Here is a 25,901-nt window from a genome sequence, read left to right as displayed (position 1 = left end):
CTCCTAAGCCTTCTAAGGAAGTAGAGGTGTTTGTTTGCTTTCTTGGTCGTTGCTTCAATATGGGTGGTCCAGAAGAAGTTGTTGCTGATATTGACTCCTAGGAATTTGAAGTTTTCCACCCATTCTAAGTGTAACATCTGCAGATATTTTATATTAAATGGTTTCAATGCATTTAGCTCTCAAGATTTCAAGTTAACCACCCTCCTGCGATTTGAGGATATTAAATCTAATCCACAAATTCTCCATAATGTTACACCATCCAACACCTCCTCTATGACCCAAGTTTCATCCTTTAATTACATACAATATATCCATCAGATTTCTTTATTCAATGCCGAGTTCGACAAATCTCACTTAAGGCTCCTTCACCAAGAAAAGCTTACCTACCTCTCCAACCTTTTCTTCAAAGTACCATGGGTCAATGTTATATTTTAGACGTTCAAGTTATTGCTGACAGCTTAGAAAATTCAAAAATCCTGACTGAATAGGCTCTATACTTTACACTGTTTAAATTACACATTCAGATTGATACTAACAGCAGTCTCGAGGAATTCTGCTAACTCTCATAAACCACGTTTGTGAATCCTCTCGCATTAATTACGAATATAACAAACATTCTCTGTTGCAAATAAATTGGGGGGTTTTTTTCCACACAACAGCTATGAACACTGTACCACATTGTAATTTATTCATTGCAACAACTTGCACTTCCACTTAATGACACTGCCTTGAAATTATTTTAGAAACAGTGCCTCAAAATAATTACTTTAGCAGCAAACCTGATTGCTACATGATGTGCGGGGTGGACAGCTATGCATTATGTATAGACTTCGGTTTAACATATCAGGAACTGTCGCACAATATCCGTTACCTTTTATCATGCAGTAGATATACCGAGTACAGAATAAGGTGAAGATTTAGGTTTAAACTGTTTCCATTGCAAAATGTTCCATCATTTAATTATTGCAATAAAAATCATATCAAACCTGCTGATAGCTCACAAATCACCCTTAAGCTTTTACATATGCACTATAATATGTGGCGAGAATGAAAGACCATGCCTAAATTGCATTATTTGCTCTTCTCCCTCTTAACTGGTCATCAACGTACAGGCAGTCCACCCATGGGTTCTGCTCCTGAGAAATGTCTCCAGTGGCCATCACCCTCTCGATAAGTATACAAGTTTGGATACTGTTCAGAATGGGGAGGAACAAGGATGTTTCTGTGCAGGCATGGGACAGAACAAGAAGAGAGGGTGAGCAGCCAGAAGTCAGGTTCATATTGGTACCAATGACTGAGAAGGCATGGAGATGAGGTCCTCCAAAGATTATTTAGGGAATTGGACAGTAGGTTATAAAACTGGACATCCTAGGTTGTAATCTCATGAGCAAGTGAGACAAGAAATAGGATGATAGTACAGTTTAATACATGGCTCAGGGGAAGGTGTAAGAGGGTTTCAGATAAAATTGTTGTGCTCTTTTTTAGAGTAGGTGTGACTTGTACAAGAGGGACAGGTTGCACCTGATCTGTAGGGGAACCAATATATGCACATAGGGAGATTTCAGATCAACAGGAGAAGAGATTGATGTGAAGGTAGACACAAAATGCTGGAGTAACTCAGCAGGACAGGCAGCATCTCAGGAGAGAAGGAATGGGTGATGTTTCGGGTCGAGATCCTTTTTCAGACTGATGTGAAGGCAGCAGTTATGACAACCTAAGTCTGAAAGGAAGGATTGGCAAGGACAGGTTAATGAGCATGGTGAGACTGACAGAGTGTGTTTATTTCAAGCATTGTGAGCAAAGCAAATGAACTAAGAGCTTTATACAATGCACGGATCAATGGGCATTACAGAGACTTCATTGCAAAAGGGGTAGGACTTGCAGCTCGGGTAAGATTTTGATGTTTTAGATGTGATAAAAATGTAAGATATAAGAGATGGAGATAAAAGAGATGGAGGAGTGTGTAGGAAGGAACTGCAGATGCTGGTTTAAACCGAAGCTGACACAAAATACTGGAGTAACTCAGCGGGACAGGCAGCAATTCTGGAGAGAAGGGATGGGTGACGTTTTGGAATCTGAAGAAGGGTCTCGATCCGAAACATCACCCATTCCTTCTCTTCAGAGATCCTGCCTGTCCCACTGAGTTACTCCAGCATTTTGTGTCTATCATCTTAAAGAGATGGTGGAGTTCCATTACTAATCGGTGAGAATGTCACAGCCGCATTCAAAGTGGACACACATAAGGATTCGTCCACTAAGGCAATCCGAGTAGATTTCTAAAATAAGAAAGATGCATTCACTCTATTAGGTTACTATAGGCCTCTCACAAGCCAATGGGAGATAGAGGAACTGATATGTAAGCAGATTATGGAAAGTTGAAAAAGCAACAGGACTTCAGCTTCTCTTGACTGCCCCCTGAACCACAAGACTGATGCAAAGAGGCACTTGGCATCTTCAGCCAGCATGGTGCTGCAGGGTTAGTGGTACTTAAGCCCCCAGATACCTTAATTGAAAATATCCGTGTCAAATAAGGTGCCAACCCGAGCTAGTCCCTTCTTCCATATTTCACTTTACTAATTCCTTTATGTGAAAAATTGTTTTGTCCTCAATGTACAGGTTTTGCAGAAATCAGGCATCTAGCATTTTAAACTAGAATTCACATAGGACCACTAAATTTAGCCTATGCACATTATGCATATACTATGTATTAACAACTAATTTCTCATTAAGTAGATACAAAATGCTGGAGTCCCTCCATGGGACAGGCAGCATCTCTGGAGAGAATGAATTAGCATTGGGTATTAGATTATCTTGCTCTTGGTCTAAGATTCCAAATTACAAACTAATCTCAAACATGGTGATGATTCTGGAATTGAGAAATCTACAGGAGGCACTTTCTCAAAAAGTGAAACTCCTTCACTCAATGGGTGGTGCACCTTTAGAATTATTTATCTCAAAGATCTCAGGAGACTTGGCTACTGACTGCATTCAAAACTGAAATCAATCAATTTCTAGATATTAGAGGACTCAAGAGAACAAAATGCTGCTGAGGTACAAAATTACCACGATCTAATTAAAGGACAGAGCAGGCTCAAGGGGTGCTATTCCAATTTATTATATTGTTATGGTGGTTGTATCAAACCAGATTATTACCTAATCTCCATGATTGAAAAGGGCACAAAAAATCATTAAGCAAATTACGATGTCAAACACAAAAACACCAGTCATAATCTCCTCAATTTAAACAAGGAAACCATTATGCCCTCCATAATGTTTGGGACAAAGACCCATCATTTATTTATTTGCGTCTGTACTCCACAATTTGAAATTTGTAATAGAAAAAAATCACATGTGGTTAAAGTGCACATTGTCAGATTTTATTAAAGGCCATTTTTATACATTTTGGTTTCACCATGTAGAAATTGCAGCTGTGTTTATACATAGTCGTCGTCGTCCCCCCCCACCCACCCCCACTAATCATGACTACTTTCATTTACATGAAATTGCTGTGTCCCAAACATTATGGTGCCCTGAAATAGGGGGACTATGGATAAACACAGCTGTAATTTCTACATGGTGAAACCAAAATGTATAAAAATGGCTTTTATTAAAATCTGATAATGTGCACTTTAACCACATGTAATTTTTTTCCATTACAAACCTCAAATTGTGTAGTAGAGAGGCAAATAAATAAATGACGGGTTTTGTCCCAAACATTATGGAGAGCACTTTATGCTGTTAAATTCTGGCATTTGTGTTCTGTACACTTAACACAAAAAAAGCTGTATCTGGTAATCTACATTTAAAGTGCAATATTTCATGAATGATTCAGATTGAAAGCAACTATAACAGAACCCTGCATATTACTGATTGTTTGAATGCCCTGTCATGAAACCATACACTACAAATTTAGCATCGGGTGAAGGAAAACATTCAAAGGCTACTTTCAGTTTTAAAGGGCATAATACATTTTTTAGTGCTTAGAATTGTAAAACACATTTAAATCTTCATTCCTAATTCCCTTTTCAAGTGTTGCTTTTCACATTCTTCTGAACTAAATTATAAATGCTGCGATACCCGGGTAGAGCACTCACCTGACACCTCAATGTGATATTTCACACTCACATTAGCATTTAAAGTCACAATGAAATGTTATTATTATAGCATTTCTGGGAACTACAGTGTTATGATAGCAGAAAAACAAACACGACATCATCTGCAAGTTAAATGTGTCAATTTTATCATTTGGACAGATATTAGATGTCTCTCGTTCCAATGCACATTTGAACCTAATTACCCTTGCTTCTTCCCTTTAAAACTTCTCCGTTTCTGAGACAAATCTAAATATCGACACAAGAACATAAGAAATTGAAGATAGATATAAAAAGTAGGAGTAACTTAGCGGGACAGGCAGCATCTCTGGAGAGAAGGAATGGGTGATGTTTGGGGTGGAGACCCTTCTTCAGAAATAGAACCAGGAATAGTCACTTAGGCTATTCATTCACTAAGACCTTGGCTGATTGTTCACCTCATCAATGCTTTCTTGTACTGAAAATCCCTACTTTACCCCAAATTACAGATAGTCATTTTATTTTTCAGTCAGTGTTTTCTAAGTGCAATTTGCATGTTTTCAGGAATTATTAAACCACCCAACCATCATTGTTTTATCTTTCAAACAAATTTCAAACTTGCTAGCAAGCAAGCAGAAATCCTGCACAACTGTTGAAAGCATTTCCCAATTTAATTACAACTGATAAAGTATTCAGCTGCCATCTCATTAGTATGTTGTGCTCCCGCTACGAAAAAAGGCAATGAACCCTTGACTCAAAATTGCAACCAACAATGCTCCTCTTTATTCTGCATCGTGGCAGCTTTAATGTCTCCTCCTCAACTGAAATCATGAAACTACTGAACTGAAATTAGACGAAACACACCCAACTATCCCATTGTATGGTTCAGTTAAACAACAGGAAACATACGTTAATGAATAATGTCTTAATCTGGTCAAATATGGCAGCAGAATAACGCGTTTGAAATAATCACAGTATGCTGTCACAAAATGCTGAAGTAACTCAGCTAACAATGATCTATTCTACATTTTTCTTTAATCTCCATCCCCCTTGTTTCGTTTTCACATCTTACATTTCCTTATCTCTGTCTCTCCCTCTCTCGCTCCCCTGATTCAGTCTGTAAAGGGCCTCAACCCAAAACGTCACCCATTCCTTCTATCCAGAGATGCTGCCTGTCCCGCTGAGTTACTCCAGCATTTTGTGTCTATCTTTGGTTTAAACCAGTATCTGCAGTTCCTACCTGCAATCATTCCAATGTCCTACTGATTCAGAAACAGCTACAGACCTAACAATACACTACTGGCCTTGTGGCAACATGCCCATATGACTGACACACCACTGAATCAAAGAGATTAGTAGACGTAATGCTGAAAACATTCCAGTGAGGCAACACGAGTGGACGGAGAAACAGGATTAATGCCAGAGGTTGAAAACCCTTTGCCAGAACTGGGAAAAAATCTATTTAGTTTTAAAATGCAGAGAGGCTGAGGATACAGCTTCTGTGGTTTTGTTTGAATGTCAGAGAAATCAGCACTTTGGGACCATCATCACATGTAATGAAGGATGATCAGAGATGCGCAGGTCAGGTACAGAAAGGTAATCCAAATAGTGCAACAAATGTCACCAATCCTGCAAAATCAATCAACCTAAATAGGGTTCCAATCGAGAAGATGACAAAGCAGCAGAGATTTTTTTAAAAGACACAAAATGCTGGAGTAACTCAGCAGGACATACTGGGTTACTCCAGCACTTTGTATCTTTTTTTGTAAACCAACATCTGCAGTTCTGTGCATCTAGAGAACTTTAAAAGATACTAGGCCAAGTGCAGACCCGTTGGCTGCTCCCCCAACGCAGCCGTACCCTACCCGTAGCCCCCACGGGAGACGTGGTCCTCCAACTCAAGCGGCTCAGGAATCAGCAGTGCAGCTGTTTTTAAATGGCGTCTTTGAGGCGAGATACGAGCGCCAGCAGCCGTTATGGTCGCTGGCCAGCAGGAGACAACAAAATGAATGAGTGGTGGGGGGGGGGGGGGGGGGAGAAGGATTTTATTAAAAATGTGTAGATAAACACGACAAAATTTAATGAGGAGTGGATACTTGGAATGAAAAGTGAAATCTCTACCGAAATGGAAAAAAACTCTGCGTCTCTGCGTCTGACGTAGCAACGAGTCAAAGGCTGGCACCGACAGGCTGGCAACCACAAGTCAGGCAGAAAGCTAGCAGCCAGCCAGCAGGCACACAGTTTTAATATTATATAGAAGATATAGAAGATAGATATAGATGTTTCATCCTGTAACCCCAAAAACTAAGACAAGAAATATAAACTTCTCCTCAACAACACAAGGAAGGAAAGGGCATCAAGGAGAATAATCCTAAAGCATGAATTCACTATCCAGCCACTCAGGAGGGAATGGAAATATCTCGGGGAGAAAAATCAAACATTTGTAGTCTATTCAAAACATAGGAACAGGAGTAGACCATTTACCCTTCAATGAGATCATAACCAATCCACAACAAAATTCATACATCTGCCTTAGCTTGTATCAAAAAAACTTTGAAAATAGGCATCTCAGTACCTAGTCTGCTCCTCCACTAAATAAGATGACTGATCTGATTGTAACCACATCTCTGCATTCCTGCCGAATCGTGCGGTAACCTTTAAACCCCTTGCTTAGAGTATCAACCTCTATCTGCAAAATTTACCAAGGCTCTGCTTTCCCTGCCCTTGAGGAAGTTAGTTCCAAAGAACCAGGTAACTCTTATTTTTAAACACTGATTCCCCCCTGGCCCCTCAGTTATGCACTCTCCCAACAGAGGAAACATTCTCGCCATGTTTACCCTGTCAAGATCCCACAGAAACGTTGCTTCAATCAAGATCCTCTCACTATTCTAAACAACTGTACTCAAGCCCAGTCTTTCCTTGCAAGATAATCTGTTTTTGTATTTAACCGATTGTTTTCAACAACTGTACTCTGCATCTTAACAAAAATCCAAACACCAGTTGCCTATCACCAAAAGCTGAGTTGAATCTTCAATGTTTCTATGTTTTCACTATTTAGAAAGCATACTCCTTTCAGGTCTAATCTAGCTTTACATCTGCCCGCACCAAACTCCACTTTACACAATATTACCTACTTGTTTAAACTATTATTAATTCTGTAAATAATGTTTCCCTTTACATTGTTTATAATTCCATCAATCTGACAACATTGGATATCCGGCTCTCTATCTCTCCATTTAACCCATGTGTAACTATGGTGAACATCCCATCGTTGCTCTTTGCAAAACATAACTGGGCACGTGCAGCAATTCTTAATTTCTGTTGAGTACCCCAATTCTGTCTTTGGCTCTTCAGTCATTTTCCTAGCTAGGTCAATATAACCTGCTTTCAATTCACTGAGCTTTAATTCAGACCATCAATTTCACAACAATAGGTGCGTGACTAACCAGCCGCTCATTACTAGTTTTCGTTCACTTCATATTTCTTAAATAGCAGGTTGACTGAGATACGATGTCCAATTTAAAAGGAAAGGTTTCAGAATGCAAATAATTGAAAAGTTTGGTTATAGCACCTGCTTCCTTTAAAACCCTTTATCCCTTATAGGATGAATACCCATTACACTTTGTAGAGGCTTTATGCTGTAGAATTATATGGATCTTCATATGGCATTATAGTCATCTATGAAATCCTCCCATTGACTATTATACTTATATTTATATTTGCATAACATTAATAAAATTGATAACTTAGTTATACATGCATGATCATTTATGATATCTTACCCACACGAGTTTTACTGTACCTCGTCAGTTCAAAATTACCTCACAGACTAATGTGATTCTGGGCATCCCAAAAGGGACAAGGACCGAAATAAATCTAAATAATTGTATTTATTTGTCTCCTTCAGTTCTAATATTTTCTTCATTGCATAGGTGGTAGGGAGAAAACTGGAGATAGTAACCCAGGTTAAGTGGAGAAGACAAAAGGGTGCACTAGTAGAATCTGATAAAGAAGGTAGGTGGGGAGTGAAATGTAGAACCAGAGGGATGGATGGCGGGTGGATGGGAACAGAGGATGAATGGAAGATGAAAGAAAAATGGGAGCAGAGTGGGGATGCGTGGGAGTTGTGAAAACAGTGGTTGAGAATCTCGTTGGATCTGACATAAATTGCAAAGGATAATCTACTGAATGCGGAAACTGGTGGGACAGAAAATGAGGACCAAGGGAACTCTTCTTGCTCTGTTTAGGAGAGCGGGCAGCATGGTGGCGTAGCGGTAGAGTTGCTGCCTTACAGCGCCAGAGACCTGGGTTCGATCCTGACTACGGGAAGGGAGGAGCCATCTTGGTGAACGGCTGCTAGCCAGCAGCCGTCTGTTTTAAATTCGTTTTTTTTATAGTTTTTAGTGAGTCCTGTTTTTTTGTTTGTAGGGGATATGGTCTTTTTAATGTGGGGGGTAGGTGTAACTATATTTTTCGGTCCCTACCTGGTCGGTGTGGCAGCCTTTTCTCCGGGCTGCCCGTCGACCCGTCCTCGTGGCCTACCAGCGGGCTTGGAGCGCCGTTTGCTGGCGAGGACCGCCCAGCACCTCGGCCTCGGCAGCGGCACAGTGTTGGAGCGCTGGAGCGGAGCGGAGTGGAGCGGGCGATGCCTTGCCTGGGTCGCCGCGCTGGAGCGACGCGCTGGAGCTCTGGCGAGCTGGACCGCTAATTGTAGTCCTGTAGGTCTGTGTCCAAGATGGCTGCCGTGAAGAGAGAGTGGACGCTGGCGCGCTTTGGCTGCCGCTGCTCTCTCTTCACACTGTGTTTTTGATTTTCTGTTTTTGGATTGAATTCTGTTTTTAATTTGTGTCTCTGTGATGTCTTTATTACTTGTTATATTCCGATTATATGTTTTTATTCCGATTACTATGTAAGGTGTCCTTGAGATGTCTGAAAGGCGCCCATTAAATAAAATTTATTATTATTATTATTACGGGTGCTAGTCTGTACGGAGTTTGTACGTTCTCCACGTAACCGTGTGGGTTTTCTCCAAGATCGTTGATTTCCGCCAACACTCCAAAGATGTACAGGTTTGTAGGTTAATTTGCGTGGTATAAATATAAAATTGTCCCTAGTGTGTGTAGGATAGGTTAATGTGTGGGGTTCGCTGGTCGGTGCAGACTCAGTGGGCCGAAGGGCCTGTTTCCGCGCTGTTTCTCTAAGCTAAACTAAGAAGGGGCAAGAATAGAGTGTAGAATATAGATTCAATGCATTCAAAAGCTATGTTCACTCCAATAGTGGGTAAACCACAGTTAAGGCAGAAGGAAGAAATTTCTGTGGCACCTATAAAGATGTTTTGTAAATGGAGCAAATGCAATTTAGGGCGGCACATTGATGGGGCTGGTAGAGTTACTGCCTCACAGTGCCAGTACCGGGTTCGATCCTGACCTTGGGTGCTATCAGAATGGAATTTGCACATTCTGCCTGTGACCCCAATGGGTTTCTACTGGGTGCTCCATTTTTATCCCACATTCCAAAGATGTGCGGGTATGCAGGTTAATTGGCTTCTTTAAATTGCCAAAGAAATACCCATGGTTATATTGTCACTGTTGTCTTCCCCCTTTCTTTCATTTGTATATTCTGGCATAGCCCCATGATTATACAACCTCCTGGACATAACATTAGCAAAACACGACACCCATTACCATTTCCCATCTTCTCTACTACTTTGTCTAAATTGCTCTTTCAGTTCTGATGAAGGATCTTCCATCTGAAATATTAACTGTTTCTTTTTCCCACATATGCCACCTAAGATGTTCTACCAACACAACCTCTAATACGTACAAGAAAACATATTTCCTAACATTCATATTGAAAGGTTATAATGAAATGTCAGATTATACGTGCTCATGAGAAAAGTACCTAATTGGAAATAATTGTCTCTTGGGAGCCAGTGAATTAAAAAAAAATCTATCAAGGGACACGAAGAAAAAAGTTTCACAAATAACTCAAATCCCTAACCAGATTACCTCAGTAGTCCAGAATAAAAAAGAAATTGCAAAATAACAAAGCAATGAAGAGAAGGTAAGCTTACAAAACCAAGTACAACAATTAAAAAGTATACTTTGATATTTCAAATATCTACCAACTCTTTCAATATTTCAGACATTTTATATACTGAATTGTAATTTACTTATTACAATGTCACAATAATTCAGGTTCGACTATTTTGTGTGTAGTAGAGATGGCCTAAACCAGGGGTTTCCAACCGTTTTTGTCCCGTTTACCCCAGGCGACTTTAATAGCACATAACAATGTTATTTCACTTATTTATGAACAACTAACGATGAACAGATACCGTATACCAGAACCAGTCAGTTAATGAGAAAAAGTATGTACAAATCCAGAATCAACAAATTTACCCCCTGGGTAGGCAAAATTTACCCCAGGTTGGGAAACCTTTGCCTAAACAATGTGACAACTTGCTCTGTTTCGCACGTCCCAGAGCCACTTGATTCACTGAAAGATGAACAAAGAACCTTTGTTCAATGCCTCAGAAATGCACTGCATCAGGTTCGCAGGTTGAAAATGCAGCTTAGTTGCAAACAGCTATAATTTGCAAACAACCTGGTCAACAAGACTACTGGATTGGATACAACATGAACGTGTCTGGCTTAACAGTTGCGGCCCACCTGCAGTCCGTCTGTTTTTTTTCTTTCTTTTTGTTCCTTTGTCATGTTTTAGTAAATTTTGTTTTATTAATTTGTGTATGTGTGTGGGTGGGGTGGGAGAAACATGTTTTGGTCTCTTCCTTCGGGGGATGCGACTTTTTTCCTGTCGTATTCCCAGTCTGTGCCGAGGCCTAATGGCAGAGCTGGCGGCCTCGGAGCTGTGGTGGCGGCAGCAGCGGCAGCGGAGACCCGACTCGGCCCCGGAGCTGTAGCGGCAGCGTCAGTGGCAACGGCAGCGGAGAACCGACTCGGCCCCGGAGCTGTAGCGGCGGCGGCAGCGGAGACCCGACTCGGCCCCGGAGACCCAACTCGGCCCTGGAGCTGTGGCGGCGGCAGCAGCGGCAGCGGAGACCCGACTTGGCCTCAGAGCTGTGGCGGCGGCAGCGGAGACCCGACTCGGCCTCAGAACTGTGGCGGCGGCGGCGGCAATGGAGACCCGACTCGGCCCCGGAACCGTGGCAGCGGCAGCGGAGACCCGACTCGGCCTCAGAACTGTGGCGGCGGCGGCGGCAGCTGCAATGGAGACCCGACTCGGCCCCGGAACGTGGCGGCAGCAGCGGAGACCCGACTCGGCCTCGGAGCTGTGGCGGCGGCGGCAGCGACCACCACAAGTTTGAACCGGCCCGTTCGCGGAGCACGGTTGAGCCGCGGGATTTACCATCACCTGGTGGGGTCACAACATCTGGAGCCTGGATCGCCTCGGCGCAGAGGGAGAACGAAGTGGGAAGGGACAGAGACTTTAAGATTTTGCCTTCCATCACAGTGAGGAGGTGTTTGGTGAACTCACTGTGGTGGATGTTAAATTTGTGTTGATTTTGTATTTTTGTCATTTTTTATTATTATATGTATGACTGCAGGGAAACGAAATTTCATTCAGACCGAACAGCCTGAATGACAATAAAGGAATCTAATCTAATCTAATCTAACTTTATAAAAAAATAAAGTAATGTCTTTCACATTATGTAAATTTTACATAAGACCTGCAAAAAAATTTGCATAACATTTGATTTAACTAGCCAGTTTTACTTGGGGATATACATTGAAAGAAATCTATTTATGTGCATTAATGTTGACACAAAGGCTTGCCTCATATATCACAATGCAGCTTTACAAGTTGAATGAAATGGATTCCTACTTTTCAGAAAACAAATCACGTGCAAACTTATCAAAAGCTTCTTGAAAGAATCTCAAATCATTAAATGTGGCGATTACTCCCTGCTTCCCAAATCTCTACTTTTTCATCCTTTAACAAAGTTTTACAGCATCCCAAAGATTTACTCATTCACCCTGATTGATTTATTAAAATTCTGCGATGCCAATTTAACTAAAGTCTATTTACAATGGCCAGAAGTACATTTTTAAATGGACATGTTCCATTACTACTAAGATTGTAACAAAGTATACTTACATAATAATCCTTCTGGTCAGGAACCAATATTTCCTTCTGTGCCTGTCATATCCTATAGGCTCATGTCGAACATAGGGTTTATTTTTCTGGATTTCAGGCACGCAATTACAAACCCCAAGCACTTTGTGTGCCACACATATCTCACACTGCCATTCATCCTCTGGCACCTCTTCAAGTGGTGGCTTCACACATTCCAAATGGTACACCGCTGAGCAAGTTTCACAGCAAAGAAGATCACCAAGCTTGTGACAAACACGACAGTGGTCATCATACTGTATTACACCCTCAGACATTAACTCCTCGCGGGCAATGTTCGTTGTCAGGAACTGATCCACTAAAAATTGAAGAACTTTAATTTTGTTTTCTATTGGTCCATATGGGTAGTCATCCTTTTCCTGACAGGGGAGCACATGTTGGTATTCCGGGTCACTCTCACAATAGGTCCGCACCAGTTCTGGCCATGTCATTCCATCAATAAGATACAACGTAGAATTGATGCTATCTTTTAAGTCAGCAGGACCGAATGTGGTATTAGAGGAATCCTCTTCCCGTAAAATTGCTTTCAACAAAGCAATGTGCATTTCTGCAATTAACGTGCACTGCTCTTGACCAACCACAGCAGCGCAAAAGTCTTCAAATCGGAAAGGTGAAAGTCGTAGAACTGTTCCAAAATTATTCAACACCTCATAAATAGCAATTATGCTCAACAGCTGTTCACTGGGCACCAATAAATCCTCAGAACATTTTGGAATATCAAGAGGAATAATGTCCGTCTCTTCAAATAGCGGCGATCGTGCCCGATGGACCCTTATCTGCTTTCTCCTTCCTGTAAATACAACAGTAGAGAAAAATAATTAAAATTTCTGCAACTTTCCAATCTAACTAGTTAGTCAGTAACAATACTATTACTTCTATATGCCCAAGTTTTCAAATTAATTGCTTCATTTTCCTCCCAGTTTTCATTGTTCCTAAAAGCAGTAACATGCTGGTAACCAACTCCATATATGATTTTTGCACCATAAGTTACATTTGGAGAGTCTGTGAACTACTTGGTTGGAGGAGCATTCAACTACTTTGCCCCCACACCATATTTGGATACAGTGGTAACCCGATGCACCCAATATCAGAGGAAGTGGATAAATTGCAATCACAATGCAGATGTAATCAAGAAATAAATTTTTCTTTAAAATCCATATTACTGAAAATAGGCTGCAACTAAATCATACTAAACAGCTACACTTTTGGCAGTTTGGATTTTGTTATTACCAACAGTGACAGTGTTTAGTTTTTTTAATTTGATTAGCTCAAACCCAGCGTTGGAGCGATCTACTTGAGGACATATTACTTCAGCAATGATAAATCTTCAAATTAGAACATGGATCTACAATGCCCGCCATAATGTTTGGAACAAAGACCCATCATTTATTTATTTACCTCTGTACTCCACAATTTGAGATTTGTAATAGATTGTAATTTGTAATGTGGTTAAAGTGCACATTGTCAGATTTTAATAAAGGCCATTTTTATACATTTTGGTTTCACCATGTAGAAATTACAGCGGTGTTTATACACAGTCCCCCGTTTCAGGGCACCATAATGTTTGGGACACAAACATGTCATGTAAATGAAAGTAGTCATGTTTAGTATTTTGTTTCTTTCCTTTGTATGCAATGACTGCTTGAAGTCTGCGATTCATGGACATCACCAGTTGCTGGATGTCTTCGCTGGTGATGCTCTGCCAGGCCTGTATTGCAGCCATATTTAGCTTATGCTTGTTTTGGGGACTAGTCCCCTTCAGTTTTCCCTTCACCGTGTAAAAGGCATGCTCAATTAGGTTCAGATCGGGTGATTGACTCGGCCACTCAAGAATTGACAATTTTTTAGCTTGGAAAAACTCCTTTGTTGCTTTAGCAGTATGTTTGGGATCATTATGCTACCACCATCAGCAGTTGTATCATCAATGAAGATAAGTGAGCCAGTACCTTCAGCAGCCACACATGCCCAGGCCATAACACCCCCACCACTGTTCCTTCACAGTTCCAGAGACGGGTTCAGTTCTAAGATAGGGACAAAATGCTGGAGTAATTCAGCGGGACAGGCAGCATCTTTGGAGAGAAGGAATGGGTGATGTTTCGGGTCTAGGATGTTGTCTGTGATTGCACATTCTCCCTGTTCTGGTTACCTTCCATATTCCAAAGACAGGCTGCCTGACAGATTGATTGGCTATTGCAAGATGACCCCAATAGGCTATAGATCAGGAGAATTGATTGTAAAGGGGGAGGAAAGAAATAGAAAAATAATAATAGCAAAATTAATGTAGACAGCTGCTTAATGGTTGGCATGGACATGGCACATCAGAGGGCACGTTTCTTTATTGCATAACTCTGTGACACTGACATTCATCAGTGTTGCTTTTGTCTCTCATTTCCCAATACTATGATGCTTTGTGAAAATTCACTGAACCAGATTCAGCACTGCCATTTGACATGTCAACACATCTCCCGCATTTTAAGAAACATTGCCTTTTCCAGCACCTCACCACCAAAAGAGAGCTAATGATTCCCATCTCTTCGATTCTCTGACAGCAGAATTTATAAATTTCCAAACTAGTAAATATAATTAGAGTGATAAAAACAAGAGGATGCAGTTTGCTCAGATCTTCCTTCCTTCCTAATAGATGAAACACTGACTCCACCTGTACTAAGTACCAGTAGGATGACCATGATATCATTCATGGAGTAATAAATTCATACAGTAACATACATAGTCATTACATGGACATGGGCATGACACTTAAACTTGTGGCAGAGACATGAATGGAATCCTCTGCCCATTCTAGTCAGAAGCCAAAGTAAAAGCAAAGCCATTAAAAACATACAACAATACCTTTTATACAACTGTAAATTATTCCTTTAAGTCTGAGACCCTACCTAAATCATGGAAGAATTTTAAAATAATTGTGATCAAGCAGCTGATGAAACAGAAAATTACAGTTAATTATGTTTTACTTTTTGTAGTTGCAGTATTTTGCAGAAACCAAATAGGTTATTCATATCTGTGTGTGTGTGTGTGTGGGGGGGGGGGGCTTAAACTATATAAACATTTGATTTTTTCCCCTTTAAAACACTTAAATTATGTCATTAAATTGTGACCCGTGTTGTTTTACCCGGCAACTCATTCTTTCTAAAACACATCCCTTGATGAATTGTTAAACTTTGCTCCTTTCCAAGAACGTGATTGGTTTAGTTTGAATAAAGTGCTGCACGAATAGGCTGTTACTAGCATAACTGATAATTTATTGTATTATCGTTTATTGTATATTTATTTGATGTGTTGCATTAATGTGCCTGCAAATCTCCAGTAATTAAAAATATAATTGTTCCAGTCCTGGTGCACATGACAATTAAACAATTTTGGTCAAAGACTAAACCTGGATGAAAGACTGAATGGGCAAACAACAAACTCTCGGAATAGTCAAGAGGAAGGTTAGAGACCCAGGAGTGAGAATGGGTGTAACAGGCATGTTATTGCAGAATACATTATATTGTAATTTAAGCAGACCTACGCCATACCATGTTTCAGAAATGTATAAATACCACAAATTATCGTTGCATTTGTTGCATTTAAAAGAGCAACTTTAATATAGAACAAGACACTTCACAGGAGAACATACATGAAAACTTAAGGGCCTATCCCACTGTACGAGGTAATTCAAGAGTTCTCCCGAGTTTCCCCTGATTCGAACTCCGAGATTTACGGCAATAGCCGCTTGTAGGTACTCGGGGCTCTCGAGGACATTTTTCAACATGTTGAAAAATCTTCACGAGCTTACCGCGTTTCCCGAGTACCTGTCGTTAGCGTTACGAGCCGCTAAGAGACATCCCGTGCTCCGACGTGCCCGCTATGTACATTCTACGTACTTACCACGAGATTGATTTTTTTTTTTTTTTTTTTTTAAATCTCAGGAGAGCTCTTGAATTACCTCCTACAGTGGGACAGGCCCTTTACACCTAGCCAAAAAAGGAGCGATGAGGAAGGGGAATAAAAATTTGATTTTGTTTAAAGCAGAATGTCAAAGTTTTTAGTTGCGTTATGGTTAACTTCACACACATTTTCTTAGATAAAGTCCAACATGCATCAGCATCATTATCAACATTACTGTTTTCCTTATTTTTATCCAAGCGCAGAATTTATTTCAAAGATCTTATGTTTCCTGTGATTAACTACTCCATTAGTAAACCAAGATCATATTATCTATGCACAACATTATGAGCTTTGTACGTATTTAAGTGGGAATACACTGGTTTGTTGTGGAAAACATTATTTCACTTGCATCACTATCAACCTAATTCAACACTTAACAGAAGTAGTGCATAAACCTAGCAGAAATTATTGGCTTTCATCACTATACAGAAATATTTTTGTCAATGGAGAAGCACAAGCATCGAGTTCAGTAACCCTGTTCTTGAAGAAGGTAATACCTTGCTTAATATCAGTGCAAACCCAATTTGAACTTTCCTGTGCAGCAAAACCAGATGCTAGCATTTTTTATTAAATATTGTGAAGATTTAAGGTGAAAGCAATAATTGCCAGTCCATTATATTGAAATAAAGATAGATTGCTATCATATGCAAGTTTTGTCCCTTTCCGTGAATTAAAAAAAACTATATTTTGTTTTAATTTACATGGAATAATGATGTTTTTTGAAAAATTCAGCTCTAAATTAAACACGTTTAATAAACTCCATTAAAATTACTGTGTTATGAGAACCTAAACCCATCTCACAAGCTCGGTAATGTGGTAATTAATCAGACCAGTAACAACCACAGATTTGCTAACTGGTCCATGTAACAACTGAACTACATCTCCATTTGAAGATCAGCTGTTACCTGTAGCATCATACGCTAATGCAAATTATCTTAAAATTAGAGAAAGTGGAAGGGGGAAAAAAGGAAAACTGGAACAAAAATAACTCAGCTCTTCGAATGCGATGCAGCTTTTTCCAACTTGAGTACAATGTCAAAACAAGCAGTCAAGCTTGCCTAAAATGATTGTGGCAACAATAGCATAACCAGTCAGCAGTATGTTTATTCTGTCCAGAGCTGCAAGGTTTACTACCACTGAATGAATCACACACAATGTTACAAAAGCTAACCAGAAGAAAAAAAGCAGGCAGTGGCAAATTTCATATGGAGTTTAAAGGTTAACTGCTCAATTATAGGCATAAGGTGATGAACACTCACGATCATTCCACATATTACCAATCAACTATAGCAGTGCATTCGTTCATAAATTTAATACAATTTAACAGATCACTTTGTTCCTTAAAAACGAAGCACATTCCCAAACTTAAAAAAACAGTAGTCCTGTCAATACTGTTTCTTTTAAATGACAAAGTACAGTACCAATTTTCCTGCAACTGGTGGTCCAGAACTCCTTTAATCCAGACAAAATTACGAAACCACATTTAAAATCCCCTCCGGAAGTCCCCCCGAAAATGTGGTGCTTCGGCCGGGTGAGGTGGTCGATCTGTACCTGAGACTTCCATGGCCGATCTCTACCTGAGACTTCCATGGCCGATAAGCGGGTTGAATTTGCCCCTTGCTGCCAGGGCTCTGTGACAACGGCACGGCTGGAGCCGGCAGATGTTCCCATAGCAGACTTAGAGATCGACTTTGCAAGCCGGTATCTCAGCCTCTTGGCTACCCAGGCGAATCGTTCCGGTACCGTTCGACTCCTCTCGGGGGCCGTGAACTCTGTTGATCTGGCAAAACAGATAATCCAGAAAGACTCTGAAACCAAGGGTGCCGGAATATCAGTGGTGGACCTGTACTTCCTTATTTTTGTACTAGAAAAGTCTAAAATAACCACCTCTGAAAAAAAACAAAGTGTTGGAATAACTCAACTGTTCAGGCAGCACCTCCAGCATTGTTTCAGACATATCAAGATAATGTTGGGCCTTGAATTCTGCCAAATTCAAACAAATTATACTTTTTTAAACCTTTGTTGTCAAATGTTCAAGCGATCTTTGTAGAATATGCAGATAAGCTATTTTCTGATCTTCTGAATCAAACCGAATACTTGTACCAAAGCCATCAGCTCCTCATTTTTCCTGCCCATCCACTTCATCATCTCTCTATCCATGACATTATCAGAAACCTGACCTCTTCCTTACATCTATATTTCTACACCATACTCTCCATCATGTTTTTCCACCAAGAACACAAGACAGTGGGAGCAGGAGTGGTCTGGTCCCTCTGGGCCCTCAAACCTATCCTATCATTTAAAATAATCATGACTGATCTGTCCAAGGTCTCAACTCCTTTTCCGTGCCAGCCCTCAAATGCCTAATCTTCAATTGTCTTTTCAGTTTTCAGTCAATCAATAAGCTATTCTTTCTATCCAAATTTTACTGTTAAAAACATAAAGCCATCCAAGGAAAACTTAAATATGGAATACAAATATTTTCACATTGCATTGGAATAGAAGTTTTATAAGTACTTCATTCAGGAAAAATAAGTCAGTTTTACATGTGAAAAAAAACTTTTCTTTTGAATGGGTCAGTAAATAAATATGTATTAATCCTGTCACTTCATATCATTGTCAACTCATTACAAATTATGAATCTGAGCCACATTAAATCATGCCATAGAGATATTTAAGGGGGACCCTCCCCAAACCATAAAAGAGTCTCCTACTTTTCTTTAAATGTCACTGATGATTTTTTTATTATGATTTTCAAAATAAAATTTAAAAAAAGTCTTCTCATTCATTGCTTAGAAAACTCCAGAAAATATGATTTGTTTTAAATATAAACTGCAACCATCAGGTATTTTATGCACATTAATTCTGCTACCTTACTTCATCAGCCTCCCAACCATTTTTGCAAAAATAAATTAATAGCTTTAACAAAAGGATTGTTACATAAAACAATTATGTTCAAAATAGAGAAATTGGTCAACTAGAATTATTTAAAATACTTTTCTACAAATTATTTGCATATATGATATCACCTCTTCAAGTATCTGCATTTCTTCTATCTAACAGGAAATACACTTCTCAATTCATGTCACAGAAGACCGCATTGTAATTACCGTCGCAGACATCAGATCGGCCTTCCTGAGAGCGAACAGAAATAAAGCAACAATCCCAGATGGATAACCTGGCTGCATCCTTAGAACCTGTGCAGACCAGCTGGCAGGACTATTCACGGACACCTTTAACTTCTCCTTACTCCTTTACTGAGGTTTCCACTTTGAAGACCATTATCATCTCAATAATTTTGACATCCATCAAGATGAACTCCTTCAAGAAGTTGGTCATGGTGCACATCAACTCCCACCTCCCAACAGCCTGAACTTCTGCAAAGGATTTAACCCTGCCATAAAGGTCCTGGAAGATACCATTTTCCTGACCCTGCACTCATCCCTGGATAGCAAGGACACTTACATCAGACTGCTATTCATTGGCTATTGTTCTGCCTTCAACCACCATAATTCCAACCAAACTACTAGACCTGTGATTCAGCAATCCCTGTGCAGGTGGATCCTATATATACACACACACACATACTCACAGAGTTCTACCTGGAACTGCAATCAGATATAGGTTCCCTCAGTGTGATTTAAAAAAAAAGGATAACTGGCAAACATGCCATCTATCAATGATATGATCTGGATGCTTAAAATAAATCAACTACACTGTAACACCGTTTCTCAAAAACAGAATAAATGAACGGCAGCAGAACAAACATAATTTGGACAGAGCCTGCAAAGCTGTACTGTGAAAGTCTCCATTCAGAGCTAACATATTTCAAGTGATGGCAAACTTAAGCACATGTAAAAATAAATCCAACAATACTATTCAAAGGGTAGAAAGTTCTCTCAATGCCCTTGCCAACAATCACCCCTCTGCTACAACAAATTAGCTGGTCACTTATCTGGAGCACTTGGCTTTGTGCAACTTGGCTACCAGCCCTGTCCCACCCAAGAATTAACTGCATCCAGTTCAAACCTCATTACTAGTTATCCCACCCTCAACGTAACACCTCTATCAAACCAAGATGAATTGAAGAGAGCAGATCAACATAAAATATTTAAAGGCGAGGTGTCAACAGAGATGGATGGTTCATTCAAGGCAGGAGATGCAAGTACTTGGTACTGCCATTGAATCTAGTATTATAAATCCAATTCAGACACAATGTTTACATCTATTCCTACTTATATTTAGAAGCATTTACTTGATGAACACTTACATTTCCAACTGCTTTTTAAATGCACATCTTACTGGAGTATACTTGGGCTCATCATGTCAATAAGAAAATGAATTCATTGTACAAGATTCTACATTCAGGATTGCTTTTTATAAAACTGGCAGATCAGTTATGAAACCTAGTTCAAAATTTGAGGGACAAACACTAAAATAATTATCTGGACTGCTACAAGAAAAGTCCATTATTTAAGTTAATAACTATGCAGCCTAATTGGTGACCTGGATTATGATTTAGCTGTCAGGTCAGAAAACAGATATCTTATTTTTTTTTTTAAATCTTCAATAGTTGGTTTATTGTGGGGGAAAAAACTTTCATGAAATAACAGCAATCAATCAAAGTATGTCACATATTTATCAATGTGAAATAAATTTAGGTAACAATACCTACAATTATTTAAGTCACATGCTTGCCAACATATTGGTTATTTTTCCAGTCCAATATTTGAACATTTTCCAGAAATTCAGATTCTGCCCAAAAATGTATAATTCTTTGAAAGTAGTCAAAAATTGCCAACAAAACACTCAGTAACACAACTCCTCGCATCTTCCATCCTGATCATCCAATACAAAACCACCTACCCAACCTGTTCACCTGCAAAAGTTACTCTGAATATAACTAGTTTAAAACTGATATCTTAATTTTAAACTTTACTACAACACTACTTTAAAATAAAAGCTTCACCTTATAGATTGTTGACAGAAACTAACTGACCTGATTATCCGATGATCAGATTATTCAGCTTCATCTATGTAGTGATGTCATTAAAAAAAATTAGGAATCATGGAATAAAACCATGCTGGGTATTAATCCCATACTGGCAATTAAAACAAGACAAAAAAATTACACATTTTGAAAGTTGTGTCCACCATGAAAGGGATCTAGAAGAGGTACAGCCTCGAAAAGGGCATCCGACATCATCAAGGACCTTCACCACACTGGCCACGCTCTCCTTTCACTCCTGCCGTGCAGAAGGTGGTATAGGCATCTGAAAACCATGACCTCCAGGTTCTGGGGCAGCTACTTCCCAACAACTATCAGGCTCTTGAACACTACAAACACCAACTAAATTACAAACCACTAAACTACAAACTGTCTTGGTTGCACTAATATTGTTTTTTCTTAATTTACTGAACAATTTTTGTTTATTATGTTATTTACCTATTACTATTATGTTTACAGACCTGTTATGCTGCTGCAAGTAAGGATTTCATTGTTATGTTTTGGTACATTTGACAATTAAACTCTCTTGATGCACTTTAAGTTAGTACTAAATAGTATTGATGGTCAGATAGTTACCAAAAATTAACAAGTATTTTAGCCTTTCACCAGCTCCATAGGTAGATGAAAAACAATTAGTGCTTTCTTCCAGAATTATAATTTGACCATTGGTAATGAAGATAAATATATTTCAATTAAATGTAATGCTGTTTTTTCCCTACAAAGCAAGCCAATACAAATGGTTCCAAAGCTCCAATGCCTCATAGCAATGTCAATGAACTTTAGGTGGTAGGGAGATGGGATAGAAAAGAGAGAAAAGGCAGAGGGGAAAGCCACAGGACCTGAAATACAAAAGAGAGATGAGCTTTTGAAAGAAATAGGAAAGATAAAGTATTCCAAAAGAATGTTCCAAAGAGGAGATACACTACGACTGGGAAATAAGCAGAGGCATGCAAATAATGTATTAATAACATGTAGGTTATAAAAAAAACTGGAGAAATGCACTCATGTGGAGATAAAATTATGGGCTTTGAAAATAATTAAGTTACTTAAAATAAAAGTAGTGAGTTGCAGGGATGCACTTAATAAAGAAAGTGGTAATGGGTATACAAAACTCTTCACAGGAGAGGACCTCAGCTGACTGCTGAATTAATTAATGTTTCCAAAGGAAAGCACGTTAGGGAGGAGAGCATTTAAGGTAATTCGGAAATGATTTTAGTTCAGATTTTGGTTTCAGTTGCACAAAGTGAACACCATGGAAAAGCAGGCCTGTTGTAGAAGAAGGAACTGTATTTTTGGTGACTAACAATGCAGAAAGGGCAAGCTAACCCATCTTCAAACACAGTTGCACATCACTAGAATGCAAAGGACAAGAGCTGAGGCCTGTAATATTTAAATATAGGCAAGAATTCAGAATCCTAAAAGACAATTATTTTAAATTAAAAATACAAGCATATTGTCAAACAAATTTGTTTTGCAATCCAGTGTAAAATTCATTATTAAAAACTGTAGGTGATCCCAAAGTAAATAACTGATAAGTAGTTATGGTGCACGGATCAACAGAAAACATACTGTGACCTGTTTTGATAACATCAGATTTATTCTGAAGTCAGATCCAACTTACCTTTAATACAACTGAGAAAACATGGGTATTGGGAAAAAAGTTTTTAGTTTAAAAAGTTACCAATTATTTGGAGGTTTTATTATATTAGTAACAAGATTATTTGAAACCTTACTTAACTTTTATTTAAAAAACAAATCTGAACTAATTTCCAAATATTTATGCAGAAATTGATTTATTTTTTAAAAGTATGATGCAAAATATTTGAAAATAATTATCTGTGGCACTATATTTAAAAAATCTAAAACATCAAAATTCAAATATGTTTTAATTAATTTCCATTCATAACTATGTCATGATTAAAATATCTGGTTTTGCTTCTGGTTACCAACTTTATTAAAATATTGATATTAATTAACTCCATATTTCAATTGGAGAAATTCCATCAAAGCTGCCATGACTGAAGAGTCTTGACTTAAAACTTAAATATTCTCTCGATAAATAAACAGATTACCAAGCTTGCCCATGTTATGATACAATTCCAATCTTCAAATTTCCAGTTTTTGACTATTTCCTCTAAATTTTAAGCAAACTTTAAACTACAGCAGAGATAGAAACTCAAAATTAAACTGTCAGGATAAAACAAAAAAAAACCTCAGTATTCTTCCTTTCCCAGATGTCAGAAACATCTGGCCTGTCAAAGTTGTCGCTCTAAACATTATTAATTACCAACCCCTTCCACCCAACTTTCTAACAACGCGGCAGCAGGTGTACAGCAAGACAAGTTGCCAGTGTACATTATTTTTTGGCACATCCCAATCATTCAACGATGATAGTTGGAACAAGCTATCCACCATGATCTAACCCATTCAACTTCAGATCACCATGACAGCTAGGTTGGATTAAATTTTCCAACTAAAAAAAACTTGCCACACTTTTGCAAATGTCACTTAATGGCAACTGTTGCATGCATGGTACCAAATGAGTTTGAGGGCTATGCATCTGCAAGTGCGACTTGCAAACAATGCAACCAAACCTGACGTTTAGCTGATGATCTAATCATATATTTAGGATGGAAGGAAAGCTCCTGTTGATGTTACCTGGAGTACTGCTGTAAGTGCTGTGACTCCTGAAACTGCTCTCTGTGCAATAGCTCGCATCATCCTCCTCTTCCTCCTCTTCCTCCTCCTCGCTGGCCTGGTGGTAATCCGAATCGTGCTCGTCGTCTTGCACCTTCTCTCGCTCATCCTCCTCCTCGTCTTCGTCCTCCTCCGACATCAGGCTCTCGTCGTCCTCCTCGCTCTCGTGGTCGTCGTAGATCACTTTGTTGACGGCCAGCCTGCTGGACCTGCCGCCCTGCCGCACCACCGCCGACCGGGCCTTGCCCCGAGTCGCAGTTTTACCCCCTCTCGGGGTCCGACTCCCTCTGCCGCCAGCTTCGGTCGATGAATGATTGCCTCTCTTGTCGGCTCCCCTGCCCCTTCCCGTGCCGATGGCCCGGTACCTCAGGCTGCCCGCCGGCCCGCCGCCACCCGCGGCCGGCGAAGCATCGAGCGTCTTGGGCGGCCTACCTCTCCTCCCTCTCATGGCGTTCAATCGGCTTCAGTTAAACCCCCTCCCCTCCTCTCACTATTTACCCCCTCTTCCCCCCCTCAGCGGGGACCTTCCCCCACACAATGTTGGGATTTATTATTATTATTATTATTTTTCTCCACAAGTCGGTCCGCGGCCAGCCGGCGGGCGGGAGTGAAGGCGCCGAGCCCCGCGCCCTCTGGATTATTATTATTATTATTTCTCCTTCTTCTCTCGCTGACTTTTCCCTCTTCCCCCACCCCTCCTCCCTCCTCCCCCCCTCTCTCTCTCTCTCTCGCCTCCTGCTTCACTCCGATCTTCCGGCATCCATGTTGTTTTCGGGGATCGCCGCCATTTTTGTCAGCCAGTCAACTGGTCACGTGACCGCCTCCCTCGCTCCCCCACCCCCATCCATCCCGGCGCGCGCCCGCGCTCCCCGGCCCGGGGCTCGTGAGTGGTTTGTTGTCGTGTGTCCCAGATAGAACAATGACATTCTTACTTGCAGCAGCGCAACAGAATGTAAACATGGTACACTGTAAACAATATAATAAACGAGAACAAAAGTTCAGTGTATATGCATGTGTGTGTGTGTATATATAGATATATATATATATTATGTGTGTGTACACACACACACACACACACACACACACATTAAGTTCAGTGTATACGCGCACACAATATATATCTGGGACATGACAATAAACCACTCGAGTGCTTTATTTTTAATTTTTAAATATATAGGGCCATTGGTTTAGTCTTTTGTGCACTATTTTTGTTTTGTGTGTGCGTGTGTATACACATAAAAAACATAATAGTGCAAAAAAAGACAAACCAATGACCCCCAAGTCCACGTAGATCAGAGCCTCCTCAAGGTATAAACACATAATCGGAGGTCGTAGCTTTTAATAGCCTGGTGGCTGCTGGGCTTGCACACCCCCATCTCTTGCACACTTAAAAACAATTATTGACAAAAGCATTTTATTTAAACACGGCCGAGTCCGACACCATGCCACGATTGGACGCACGCAGCACACACACACACACAGAGAATGTACTAAGTTTTTTTTTGCAGTTTTCCTTTTGCTTATATTTTAGTCTGAACAAAGTTTATTTAAAAAAAAATAAAAAATTCTCTGCAAATAAAATGGACGAATAACCAGCTGAAAAAAATACTGCAATATTTCCCCTGCATTTTGTGCAGAATGGTATTTTTCATATTCCTTTCTTTAAAATAAAGTGCGAAATAAAAATAACTGATTTTATTTGTGGTCTGACATTATACGAAACACATTTTGCATTGAATCTGAACGCTTGGGATAAAATCGGAAACTTGTCTCCCTTTTCTTTGCAAGAAACGCGACGAGCTGTGTGCATTTCACGATTGGTTACTTTTGTCTCCAACCGGAGGTAGAGACTTTGGTAGAGACTGCAGAGAGGAGAGAGAGAGTGGAATAATTTCCGCCCTTCCTCCTGGCGATCTATTCTCAAATATTTTAAAATAAAATAGCTCGCGTTACAGTGAGGCGTGGGCCGCCGGGTACTTTAACACTTTATTAGTTCAGACTTTAAGTCAAAAGGGTTGGGAGGC

The 25,901-nt window shown here is 39.8% G+C and overlaps 1 protein-coding gene across 15 annotated transcripts in view; it reads right to left on the bottom strand.

Moving 5' to 3' along the window:
• bptf (bromodomain PHD finger transcription factor) overlaps positions 1–25,901 on the bottom strand; it is a 107,209-nt gene that overhangs the window by 80,832 nt on the left and 476 nt on the right. For 14 of the 15 annotated variants that reach the window (XM_033044160.1, XM_033044159.1, XM_033044169.1 and 11 more), the window contains exons 1-2: positions 23,839–24,355; positions 12,189–13,014 (exon numbers count right to left, since the gene is read on the bottom strand). In XM_033044160.1, coding sequence (XP_032900051.1) covers positions 12,189–13,014; positions 23,839–24,325 — 1,313 coding nt within the window. In that variant the 5' untranslated portion in view covers positions 24,326–24,355. Of the gene's footprint in view, positions 1–12,188; positions 13,015–23,838; positions 24,356–25,901 lie in introns of those variants that run through there. The other variant, XM_033044171.1, reaches the window with a different exon arrangement.

This window comes from Amblyraja radiata, chromosome 26 (genome assembly GCF_010909765.2).
Source record: "Amblyraja radiata isolate CabotCenter1 chromosome 26, sAmbRad1.1.pri, whole genome shotgun sequence".
NCBI classification, from domain to species: Eukaryota; Metazoa; Chordata; class Chondrichthyes; order Rajiformes; family Rajidae; genus Amblyraja; species Amblyraja radiata.
The sequence above is the reverse complement of the archived record's forward strand: the minus strand, read 5'-3'. Positions and strand labels throughout refer to the sequence as shown.